The sequence below is a fragment of the Cyanistes caeruleus genome, chromosome 11, assembly GCF_971803275.1.
Source record: "Cyanistes caeruleus chromosome 11, bCyaCae1.hap1.1, whole genome shotgun sequence".
NCBI classification, from domain to species: domain Eukaryota; kingdom Metazoa; phylum Chordata; class Aves; order Passeriformes; family Paridae; genus Cyanistes; species Cyanistes caeruleus.
Genome location: NC_141711.1, coordinates 13,959,997 through 13,972,506, shown reverse-complemented (window position 1 = coordinate 13,972,506; position 12,510 = coordinate 13,959,997). Strand labels below are relative to the sequence as shown.

Below are 12,510 nucleotides of genomic sequence, written 5' to 3'. Positions count from 1 at the left end.
ACAGATTTAATTCAACAGATCTTTTTAGTCCCTAAAAATAGCAGAGCTAAAACTTTACAATTTCCACTTCAAAGAAACACACTAAAAGCAAAGATGAGGAAAGGTTCTAGGGAACTGAAAACAGGAAAGCTTTCCTTGAGGAAGTGGAATACTTACAAAGACAGCGAAATCAACTCCCCCAGTACCAGCTTCTACTAGTGCAAGTTACTCCTCACTTGTCTACAAATTCATATTGATGTGAAAGGACACATCCCAGGCACTCTATTCTTCTAAGTCTTAAACATCTCAACCAAAAGGAGCAAGCTGTGCTATACTCTGTGTACAGTGTGGAGTAATCTGCCCCTTCCAACAGAAAAGAACATCTTTTGTAATCTTTCAGGGCAAAAGGAGTTACAGGGGTACAGAATTTGTCAGTGCTGCCTTCTGTGCTTGGACCCCATCCCTCAGAAACTGAGCTCTATATAGACACTACCTTTATTAGATGTATCAGTGCTTCTTGAAGCTGAGACCTGCTGAGAACAGTAGGAGGTGTAGTCTGAATTTCTGTTGTTCCAAGTGTTAAAGGCGAAGAAGAACTGGCTTTATTCTCCACTTCAGTAGCTTTTGCAGCTGATTGCTGGAACACACTTGGAGACAAGAGTACTGAAGGCGTTACTGTCGTTGTGGCTGTAACAAACTGTGGAGGTGCAACCTGCAAAAGAACAAAACATTAATAAGCACTGTGTTCAGTAAGAATGAATGATACTGTAAAGGCTGGAGAAATGAGCATAAAGAAAATGAAATAAATTGCAGCCATGATTATTCAGTCAGATATTGCAGAATAGCTGCTCTTAATCAAGAAATATCTACTTATGAAGATTAGTACCAATAGTACTTCTCATTTTCAAAGCTGAAGAAGGCAGTCTTGAACATTCTTGCATGCAGACTACTTCCTACTCATGTGGTTGCTACCTTCCAGAATTTTTAGAACATAATACATACAACAAAAGTCGAGCTTTTCACTTAAGTAATCTAAAGGAGCCTGTAGCTGCTTTGCAAATTATTTTCCTTCAGAATTCTCAGAAAGACCAGTCCTGCTTCCCGCACCCCCCTCCTATGGCCTCCCACAAATACTTCAAATTTGAAGTGCATCTCAAACATATTTAAAGAGACCGCTGAGTTATAATTAAAGCATTGGAGTACTTTGAAATATTCTCATTCTGCTTTCCCTTGGGGGAGGATGGAAATATTTTGAGGACCATCACCCCACCTCATTGTTCCACAGGTCTGTCTTCATTTCATTACAAAAATGCACATACTGCCTTCACCACTTTTTCTTTTGGGCATAAATTGCACATTTATAGGACTATTACATTTGCATCAACTGGACATGAATAAATATCCTCTTTGAGTAACTCTGACATTTCCTGATAATTGTAATTGTTACTCAGGCTGATAATCTGTGTCTTGCTCAGGCTTCCAGGATGACCAATGTGGTGAAAAAATAAACAAGCCAATCTCATTCCAAGGAAAAGCAACACTAAATATGATTTGTAAAGATGTTTGATATGTCAGCAAAAAGAGCTTCTCCCGGATAACCAACTATCTTCAGAGGAAAAAGCCCTCCAAAGCCATCCAAAGTTAATGTGTATAAAATAACATCAACAACATCAGAACTAGAAAATTGATTTTCTTGTAGTCAAAACTGTGAAGACTCACAGCGTGGGATTTCAGCTGAAGACAATGTGTTTAAACTGACAGTTTACTATACAACATGCACATGTTTCTTAAAACTCCCAAATCCATATAAAATGATTTTAATTAGGTAATTATTTACTAACAGGGTCATGAGCAGACTGTGGAGCTTATTTTACAGCAGCCCAGTAGCTAAAACAGCATTTTACTTCATGTAGGGCCATTTTCTTGCCTTCACAATCAGATCTGGGCATGCTACTGAAACTGCTTTAATGGAAAGCAAGTTTGACCAGACTGAGGCAAGAGACTGAAAAAGGAGTGGGTGCATAAGGGAAAAGTAGAATTAAAACACAGATGGTGTCCTAAAATAAATACATAACAAAAAGGTAACTAAAGCTAGCCCTTGAACACTTGACTATTATGAAGTTACTTTGTAACTGCAACCTGAAACTTAAAATTGACATTATTTTAAACTGCTACCCAAGGCAGTTCTAAGAATCTAAAATCTGCTTTTAGCTGGCTAAAACTTTCGCAGTTACTTATCACTAGTTTTGCAGTAGCAATTACTTGTTATTTTTTTCCTCCATCTTCAATTTTTTCAGCTTTGTATCTTTTCATAAAATACAAGGTGTCTCAGGAAAACTGAGACACAGTAAAACACAGATTGCATTTTAAGCCCTTACCACAGCTGGGTACTGGCTTTTTTTCTCCCTAAGAAAACTCCTAAGACCAATTAGAAATTTACTTTTCCACTTACTTGACTTGCTTTAGACAAAGTTTTCAGCTGTGGAAATACTTCTGATTTCTTGTTTTGTTGTACAGTCTGAGTTAAGGGGAAAAAAAAAAGCAAAAAAAAAAAAAGCAAAATTCACAAGTTACCATCCACAGCTCAATTTCCAGATGTGGTTCTTTGCTTTTAAGAAAGCCACAAAAATGCAAATTTCAACAGATTTTAGATATAGTTTGATCAATTTTGTAAAACTGATATAATCAATGGAAAGCTGGAAAAAGAGGAAAAAATCTGAATTTATGTTTTATGCTTTCAACATGATGGCAAACCTATAAAGTAATATCTCAATGCAGCCCACAGGTACCCACAGAAGTGGGTTAAAACTGATGGGAGTACAAAACACTCAAAGCAAAATAATCAGAAAAAGGAAACTGTAAATCATGTATTTTCAAATAAGGTACAGGCTAGACTTCCACCACATTACCTCTCATCACAGAGCTCAGCCTGCAACCTTCTGCCCCTTCTTAGAACCCCAGCTCTGAGCATTACTTTTTCTGACACAAGCATAGATGAAACCTTTAGGACTTATTCACCCACTAACAGCAACAGCTTGAAAAACCTCCTCTACAGACAGGTCTGTCACTGACTGCAGATGCTAGCAATGGAACTGGATTTCTAACTTAGCCATTTGATCAATACCACACAGTGGAAGTCCTTAATTCTCTTCAAACAGCTAATAAATCACAACACAGCTTGCAAGGTAAAAATACATGTAGTCTAAAGCTTCATGGATATCAAAGCACACAGAATACCTGAAGGGGAGAGATTATCTTGCTGTTCAAGGCTGATGGCTTACTGTGAGATTCTTTGAAGCTTTCTGGTGTTGCAAGCTGGCCAACCGAGGCAGAGATGTTTGGTGTTAAGGGAGTCTTAGGGAGAGACTGTTGTTGTGTTTGGTCATGCTGTGGGGTCAACCTGAGTTTCTGGAGAAGATCAACACTTGTATGAGATGCATTCGAGATAGTCCCTGTGTTTGCTGTAGTCAAGGGTGCTATGAGCTGGCTTTGGCCAGCCATTAGATTCTGTGGAGCGTGGTTCACTTCAGATGGCGGCTGATTCACCAGTGGGGATATGGGCTTGGCAGCTTGCTGCATAACTTGCATTAGACTGTTGCTTTGTTTGAGGCCAGGAAGCATCTGAGCAGGGGCAGCTTCCATTGTCGAGGCTGAATTAAGAACAGGGCTTAAACGAACTGAATAGCTTGAAACGTTTTTCATATCAGGCTGGGAAACCGAAGCTGGAGGTATTATCATAGGTGTTAAACAGTCCTGCTGATTGGCACTGGGTTTAACGCTCGGACTTTCAGATTTCCCCAGGGATTGTTGCATTACTGGTGGCTGGTCAAAGGAAAAAGGCAAAAGCAAACTGTGCTGCTCTCTGGCAGATGCATCTGTCTGCAGCTTCTCCATTCTCTCTGGATTGGAATATGGAGCTGCAGGCTGTTCCTTTTGGACAGAAGTTCCAAACAGTTCCTCCAAAGTCAGATGCTTCTGCCTTGACTGAAACGGCTAAAAAGAAGGGAGAAGGAAGTTTTCAGTTTAGAACTAGACACAGCACTGTGCAGCTCACACAGTCTATCAGAAATTCAAGGAAGTTAGGAGAGACAACTAGGTCAAATGCATGTAAAATACAGTTTGCGTATCAACGGTGCCCTATTCACAGAAATTTTGAAATCTAATTTATGAGGAACATCCTGGCTATGTATGGCTTTTCCTTGCAGCCATCCCAGGACAGTCTCTGCAGTAGTAGTCAGGAAAAGGGATGGCTATGGATTCTGTCAGGAACATGGCACCTGCCACCATCCATCAGCCCTAACTACACAAGGCACTTTAGGGAACTGGAGGGAAAAACATATTTGTTAAAAAAATCCTCAAAGAATTTGCAGAACTGGAAATAGTTAAATGGCCTAAATGGGAAAGGAACATGAAAACCAGAAGCTGAACGACTGAACTAGCAATGCATGCCCAGAGAGTTTTCCTTGCCCTAGTGCATTAGATGTTACAATAGGTAAGATAATTTATATGAACCTAAAAATATATCTCCTTGAAAAGTGCATATATGTACACAGTTACGTCTACCAGTCCTTTAGTCTGTCCAAAAATATGCATCCAGCCTACACCATTGACATTGTTAGAAAAATAGTTTTAAGAATATCATATTTTGCTGAAAATATTTTAAAATGTGTTTCAGTAAAGAGAAAAGAAACAGCTATTAACACCAGTGATATAAGAATTTTCCTTTTTTTTTTTTTTTTAGGTTGCACATGACCAGAAGTTATGTAAAACAGCTGGACTGAAATACAACATTCTCTTCAGAAGACTGAATGGCCTGCAGCACAATTCCAGTGTATTCTGATGGTATGTCTAAACAAAGATGCTACTTCACAATGACAACCACTGCACCATGACATTGCTCTGCTGGCTCTGATTTCCCTAGCACAGAGAGCAGCAGCCAAGGCACAGCAGCACAGGTGCCACAAAGAGCCCAACAGGATCCCCTTGAGCCTGAAGTCACACTGTCTTTTGCCCAGGTTACTCACATTTACTGTCATTGTTATCCAATTTTAGCTAGTTAGAAGTCTGGCACCCTTTCATTTTGGGGCTGAGACATTCTATAATTTATATATCTTGTTAGTTATGTTAGGAATATTTTCCTAGAAAATTGTTCTTACTTTTTTTCCACTGATCCTACTGTTCTGGAGACCCGTCCTTCAACCATAATGATTCCATTAAGAGACAAATCACTGTTCCAGATCATTTCACTTCAGTATGATTAATTGACCAGCCTTCCTTTATTAATACATCACAATAGTCAAGCAATAACCTGAAATCTCTGCCATGCCCTGATCCAAGTCAGACTGGATAGTCTCAAACATCAAGTTACTTTCCAGCATGAAGGATAAAACACCTCTTTTGCCTTGTCTGCTTGAGGTGTACTTTGAGCATATCATCAACTCAGCGTGTTTATGAAGACTCTTATCAGCAGGGGCTGCATAAATGCCACAAGATCACTTTATTTGATAGGAACAGAATGCTGCTCCTGCTGCTCAGAGGGTTTCTCCAGAAATTATTTCAGATAAATTAAGCTTTATAGTCCCAGCTCTGCTAATTCATGGTTCAGTACCAGTGTTCTGGTTCAGTTTTGCAGACTGCTGGCACAGAAGCATTTCATGATACAACTGGTTTTAATTTTGAATTGCAAAGATACAACACTTAACTACACAATATCATACAGAAGACATTTATTTTTATTCCCAAATGTGTGGTATCTTTAGCATGAGATGAAGTTAATCAACATGCAAGTGTGACATTTTGGAGGGAATTTAGCAATCTCACTGTACTTATCATATGCACACTATTTTTTGATTTCGCTGATCATCTGTTTTAATTAGATGAAAAATGTATTTTTATAGTTGAAATGGAATGTTTTTCCAATAGTCTCTCAGTTGTCCATGTTACTACAAGTGTGGCTCAGAACCAACACATTTGAGATATATTTGAACCCACTTAACTGCCTTTAGAGAACTATCACTTATGTTACCCAATTAATTTTTTCCAATAGCTCTGCACCAACTATTTTAAATAGTTCAACAGAATTAAAAATATGACATTTTACATGTTCTAGAAATCAACTTTCCCTTTAATTACTTCTGAGAAATTTGTTAGAATCTTATCTTTCCACTTTTTCCTTTGCTAGTTAGTTGATTCCTGTTCTGCAGATCCCTGCACTGTCAGGTGGAGCATTTGAGCTGATTTTGTACAGTCTACATGGAATGACCCAAAGAAAATAAGTGCTTTGAAAGCAAAGCCTCAGGCAGCCCTGGTGCCAGGTCCTCAGACATGGCCTGCAGCACGCAGAGCTGGCTGCCAGGGGTCACTCCATCACTGACCCAAAACCAGAGGTGCTGATCAGGGGCTGGAAGGGCTGTGATAGAAATAATCCAAACAAACATTTCAGTTCATGAACTGTTACTACCCTACCTCTAAATCAGATTGCTGCTGTCCAGCCCCAGCTCAAACTCGGAACTCCTCCAAAATGTGTACATTATTTACAGGTACTAAGTGCAAATTTGCCACGTTTTCCTAGGGGATTTCATTTCTCGGGCACGGTGATTTATGGCATCAGAAGCACCCCAGTGAACCGTGGCAGGGAGAGTTTTCCATGGGGCATTTCCGAGGAGCATCAGCAGGGCCCATCCCGTGCCCACTGGGTGGCACTGCAAGCAGGCCCACGGCACTTCCCTGTCACAGGCAATTCAGCTATCACACAGTTCATTTACTTTTTTTTCTAAATTTATCTCTACAAAGCCTTATATGAAGCCCCAGCTCCCTTGTGCAGGACCACAGCTGTGGCTTTGAAGCCTGTAAATGTCTGAGACAGAAGACCAAGGCTTGAGTTTCTGAGTGAAAGATCTGACCAATGGGCATCTTTTCTTGCATCTTGTCTCTCCAAATCATCCCACACATTACCATGGATGACTTCTTCCAGAAGCCAAGCTGGCCCATTTAAACATGGATGTTCACAGTAGTGTGGACATAGTCTCTTATTTTTAAAACACTAAGTCATCAAAAGACAGAATGTAGGATCCTAAGTCTTCAAACTCATTTGTTTAGCAATAATACACTGGGCAAACAACTGAAAGCATTTTAAGAAAAATATCTATTTTGGTACCAAAACAAAATACTAAATGAAAAAAAAACCCCTCATTCAGGGTTGGATGAAACATACCTGCTCCTGCACTTGTAATGAAGGCCTCTGTTCTGAAGGCTCTGTGCTTTCTGGCTTTGGAGGATTTGAATTCTGTTGCATTCCAGAACTTGATATAATACTTAGATCACTAATCTGATTCTGAGGAGGGAAGAAAAAAAAAATAAAAAAAATATAAATACATAAGTTTTAGTGTACATTTACCCACTACACAGTCCTGTTTACACGGCACCTCAGACTGAAATACAGACAATGTATGAAGCAGTGATTTTTCTAAGAAACCGTGGAATTCACAAATCTTAGGAAATAAAAATCATACCAAGACATCCAGAATCTCGTATGCAGTCATAAGGCTTTTACTTTTTACTATTAAAAGATAAACAACAAGAAAATACAACTGACTGTATACTTTTTCACCAAGAACAAAAATAAGACATTAAAGAACAGGTGGGCTTTTCACATCCTGTATCAGCATTGGCTGCTAACAGAGAAGTTTGCTACACTTCATTCAATCAGGAACCCAAACTAGAACTGCTTAGTTCAGAAAGCACTCTAAATGGATGGAGAGACAGCTTATTTCCACCAAATTTAACCAACCATGTACATCCATTATCAGGTGTTAGTTTCCTGTGAACCAGACAAAACCAGGCAAGAGAGTTGCATTATAACACACTATGTTTCAGATGGAGTTGACTTTCATCTTTAATAAACATAAACAAATATAGCTATTCCATTACTGTTAAAATCACCAGTGGAAAAATGCAGACTGTAGAATAATCCAGCTTTTAATGGGTAAACTACACCTGATATGACAGAGCTCAACCATTAGCATGACACATGATGATTGCTCTGGTATCTTACCCAAAGCAGTAAAATATGGCTTAAACTTTAGCAATGGATTAAAAAGCAATCTGAGCTTTATCATTTTGTTTTTAAATTCTAATTGAAAGCAATAAATACAAAATCAAGGCTATATATTATGATTTAAGGACAAAGAGAAGCAGACTCTTGCAGCATTCTGACTTTTAGTCACTAACAAGGTCAAAACTCCTTGTGCCTGAAATGCTGAAGGCCTTCTAGTTATAAAATCAGGAAAGGCAGAGTTTTCTTCTCACTAGAGGATAAGCTGCAGTACGTTTCCCTGCTCATACTGAAATACACACACAAAACCACACTATAAAAAGCATCCATTCACTTCATTAAAAAAAAATAAATCTCAGAGTTCATTCATTTTCACATATGGGCTTGATGTAGTGTGTACTTGAAGGATTAAGCTGATTTGGAATCCTAGATTAAATCACTCAGACCTTCATAAATCTCTTTTTCACTCCCTCTGCCCCCTTCTCATGCTGACACTCCGCCAATCTCATGTGGGCTGCACACAAGGATTACTGTATGATCCATCTGGAATGTACCAGCAGATAAGTCCTTTCTCCTCCTAAATACAAATTCATGCATAATTACCAAGTGACATAAAATTATTAAAAAAAAAATTAAGACAGAAAAGGTCTCAAGAAGCAATCTTCCAAACAAGTTGGTTACTTCATCACTTTAACACTGGCACACATCGACTACAAGAGCTCCAAAATTAATGTGCCAGGGCTTTGTTGCTAAAGCTGAGGTGGTTCAACAGAAAATTCTCCACAAAAGTTTGCTTGAGACGTGACCAACATTGTTCAGTTCTGCTTTTCTGACAATTGTACTGCACTACAATCACACATCACTCTGATGGAATCACCGTGAACAGGTTCATTTATGGTTCATGTACACACAAAAAGGAAATGAAGTAATTATTCCAGTCTCCCTGGTGTTCTAAAAATATTAAGAAACAAACACACACATATACAACAAGAAGAAATAAAGATACAACTCCCCAATTTTAAAATAATTCTGCTGTAGCCCATGCCCTGTCTATTTCACTGTTGTATTATCAGATGTTGCCTGTCCCTTAAAATATCTGCATACCAGTTCCTGTTGATCAGAATATCACTTGTCTACAGAGCTTCACTCATGATGTTTAGGAACTTTGTTTCTAGCAAAAGCTGAAAATCAGAAGAGAAGCTGGAATATCCCAAGTCATCCAACAGCCATCTGTTGGAAATGTGTATTATCCAATACTGCCAGGATAAAGAGGGAGAAAGGCTCCATCACACCCAGGAGGGCACTATCACAGCAGTGCATTCCTGTGCTATGAGCTTTCTCCCTTCATTGCAAAAAGACTTCTATTTGTTCAAATCTGTCTAAATTGATACACCACTAAAAGATGAATCATGCAGGTTGTGATGTTTCCTTCTGTGATCTCACAAAAGCTGCTACTTGCACAATGCTGGCCTTCATACAGACACCTTCTCCCCAAACAGCATTGACATACATTCAGAATAATCTTTTTTTAAAATCTGTATTTTAAAGCATCATAAGAACATATGAAATATTTCCACAAATTATTATCTAGCCTGGGTCAAATATACTGTATTATTTATCACATTGACCTGACCTCAAGTACATCAGACAGTGAGAGGTTAAGTTGGCTCATACAAGGTTTAATCCACATGCTTACTCTTCTCCTCGTCCCACACTGTGCTGTAACCATCTACAATCTCACAAAGATTCACATCCCAAGTACTCAAAGGAACTCTGCTGCAAAAGCAACTCCTGGAAGGAATCACTGTACAAATGTGCTCTCTCTTCTCCCAGCAGCACAGGCACAGAAACCACACCATGATTCTGCAGTGCAATACTCACACATCGCTTTACTATGGCACATTCCTGTATTATTACACTGGGGAAGAGGCGTGTTCAGAATCTCTGTTTCCATTTTGGGATCTCCCACACATTACCTTTATATTCACCCTGCACGTAAGAATTTGGTCCTCACGACTATATAAAGTAATTCTTTCCTAAGAGAACTAACATTCCTCATTATGTAATCTCATGAATTTAGCACTGGCAAAGGATAACAGACTTTTCCTTCTGAAATGAATTAATTTATTAAAGGGAGAAACAGTAGACAGGACAGAAGTAATAAACTGGGGAACAGAAAGACAAAGGAACAGTATTGTTACATTTAGTCTACAGCTAATAAGAAATATGCTTCATAGAATCTACAAATGTACTGAATGACTCAGTCTCTAATGCCACAAGACATCTTTTGAGACTAAGAAGAGACAGATGCTGCTGGGCACAATTTTTATTTGCTATTCCCAGAGACAAGATTTTCTCACAGCAGGAGAAATGGGTCCACCCTGCTGCACTTCAAGTCGGACCACATGATCAGGATTCAATCCATCTTGCCTGAAATCACAGAATGTTTCCTAGTACAGTGTTCCTGAGGGAGGGAACAAAACATCAGTACAAAAGCAAGGCTGCTGGAACTATTGCAGAGACTGCCCACCCTTTAAACAAAGGGCAGCTGATGTGCTAAAACCTTGTTTCCAGAAAAGAGACATTCACTTACTCGTTCATATTCATCCTTGGCTTTACTAAGCATTTCTAGGATGTCAATGGGCCTGTTTTCATTGCAGCCATTGGTCCTGCTGGGACTTTTTCTGTCCTGGGAAACTTGCTGCGACCTCTGAGCTTCTTGTTCAACTACTCTGTAAAAGGAAAGGAGAAACAGGATTTAAAAATTTAAGTAGAGTTAACATGTTGCAAAAAGTAGTAAAGAAAAAAGTACTCCCAGCACATTAACCCATTTTTCTGCCTGAATAAATGTCTAACACATTTATTCACCAAATACAAACCAAAGTTACACAAGTTTTCATTTGCTACAAGGTTTATACAAGACAAATTGTCAAATGGTCTGGATGATTTACCTCCCATTCACACAGCACTGGTCTGTCTCACAAAGTCTGCCTACAGAACACACTACTCCAATAAAACTCTCATGTTTAGACATTTTTACAATGAAATATGTGGACATCCAAGCATGTGATACACAAAAAGCACATTTACACTATAGACTAAGGTACAACTTTTAATCTTTACTTCCTAACATGTTTTTTTTCTGTATTTAGCCAAGTCAAGCCATTTCATTCAACAAAATCTATTACCAATCCGCTCTAGTTTAGGATGAGGCCTACCATTATGCAACAGAAACAGTGGGAACAGAAGAGAGCTGGCTCACACCAGATGTCTCTGGAATCAGTCTGCAAGTTACTCCTCACACCCCCACCTAAAGCTCCACAAAGAACAGCAAACCATTTCCTTCTCAGGCTGCCCTGCAGTCATTCCAATTACCTGCATTACCTCTGGCCTCTGGTGCCTACAGTTCATTCACCACTTCTACTCCACCCCTGCCTGCCTCAAGTATCCAAAACCTTCAATTTGATGGACAGGTAAGAGATGCAGGAAGCTGATGTGTACCTGGTCATTTCATTAATAAAAGTAAAAGCAGCATATACTCCTAATCCATATGGAGTTCACGAGATATACATGGCTGTGCAGTGCGCTAAAGCTTATCCTCTTGAAATAAACACACACCAGCCTGTAATCCCTTCTTTTTTAAGCCTGCATTAATCAAATATGTTAAGAAAAAACAAGCACTGTAAACAGGGCAGAGCTCTGGAGCTGGCATGTCACTTGAGAACTCTCATGCTGTGGAACTGATGGCTGAGGGGGGAGCCAAGAGGTGCCATCACAACAATCACAGAAAGTGTCAATCATTCTAGCCTCCAGTTTCTTTGGGTCAGTTAGGATTCAGCAAAATTCTAGATTTCATAGACTGTAATTATTTATATGCACCTCTACGCTGACATTTCTGAAGAAAAAATAGTTTAAGTTTTGAAAGTTTCTTCCCAGTTTTCTAGCTACCAAGCTTCTTTACTTCCATAGAGTTTAGTTGAAAAAGGGTTAGATTTGGCTTTTAACAACTTGATGTTGCTTTCAGAATTTTTCATCATACAAGCTGGTTATTTAACCAGCTTCTGATTACTTCCAGCCTTCTCTGTAAGCAGCAGTCACCTGGCAAGGTAACTCACAATAGGGAGACCAATGTAACACTGATAATTTCTGTGAACTGCAGTATGTGCTTGTTTGGATGAAGCAGCTCAATACTCCACAAGTGTTTCTATGGTGACACCCTGAGAGAACATTTTGTTCCAGCACCTCACGTGGTCACCCAGTCCTGGCTTAGGACCTCTCTAAGCTCAACTCCAAAACTAATGATGAGAAAGAGCAAGGTAAAAAAATCAGAATGCTCTGCTGAGATGTTAAGTGCCAGCATAATTGTATCAGAAAAAAGAAACACTTCAGTTACAGGGAAGATTCTGGGAAGTGAATTCACATGTGCTACCTGGCAGGCAAAGCAAAGGCTTCACTCTTGAGACTCTCCTTCTGCCTTA

The 12,510-nt window shown here is 39.2% G+C and overlaps 1 protein-coding gene across 4 annotated transcripts in view; it reads right to left on the bottom strand.

The window, feature by feature from the left end:
- Window positions 1–12,510, bottom strand: part of DCP1A (decapping mRNA 1A) — a 34,410-nt gene that overhangs the window by 4,921 nt on the left and 16,979 nt on the right. For 2 of the 4 annotated variants that reach the window (XM_086846709.1, XM_023935449.2), the window contains exons 5-9: window positions 10,626–10,764; window positions 7,193–7,312; window positions 3,217–3,972; window positions 2,432–2,497; window positions 473–691 (exon numbers count right to left, since the gene is read on the bottom strand). In XM_086846709.1, the coding sequence (XP_086702835.1) occupies window positions 473–691; window positions 2,432–2,497; window positions 3,217–3,972; window positions 7,193–7,312; window positions 10,626–10,764 (1,300 nt within the window). The remainder of the gene's footprint in view (window positions 1–472; window positions 692–2,431; window positions 2,498–3,216; window positions 3,973–7,192; window positions 7,313–10,625; window positions 10,765–12,510) is intronic. The other 2 variants (XM_086846710.1, XM_086846711.1) reach the window with 1 other exon arrangement.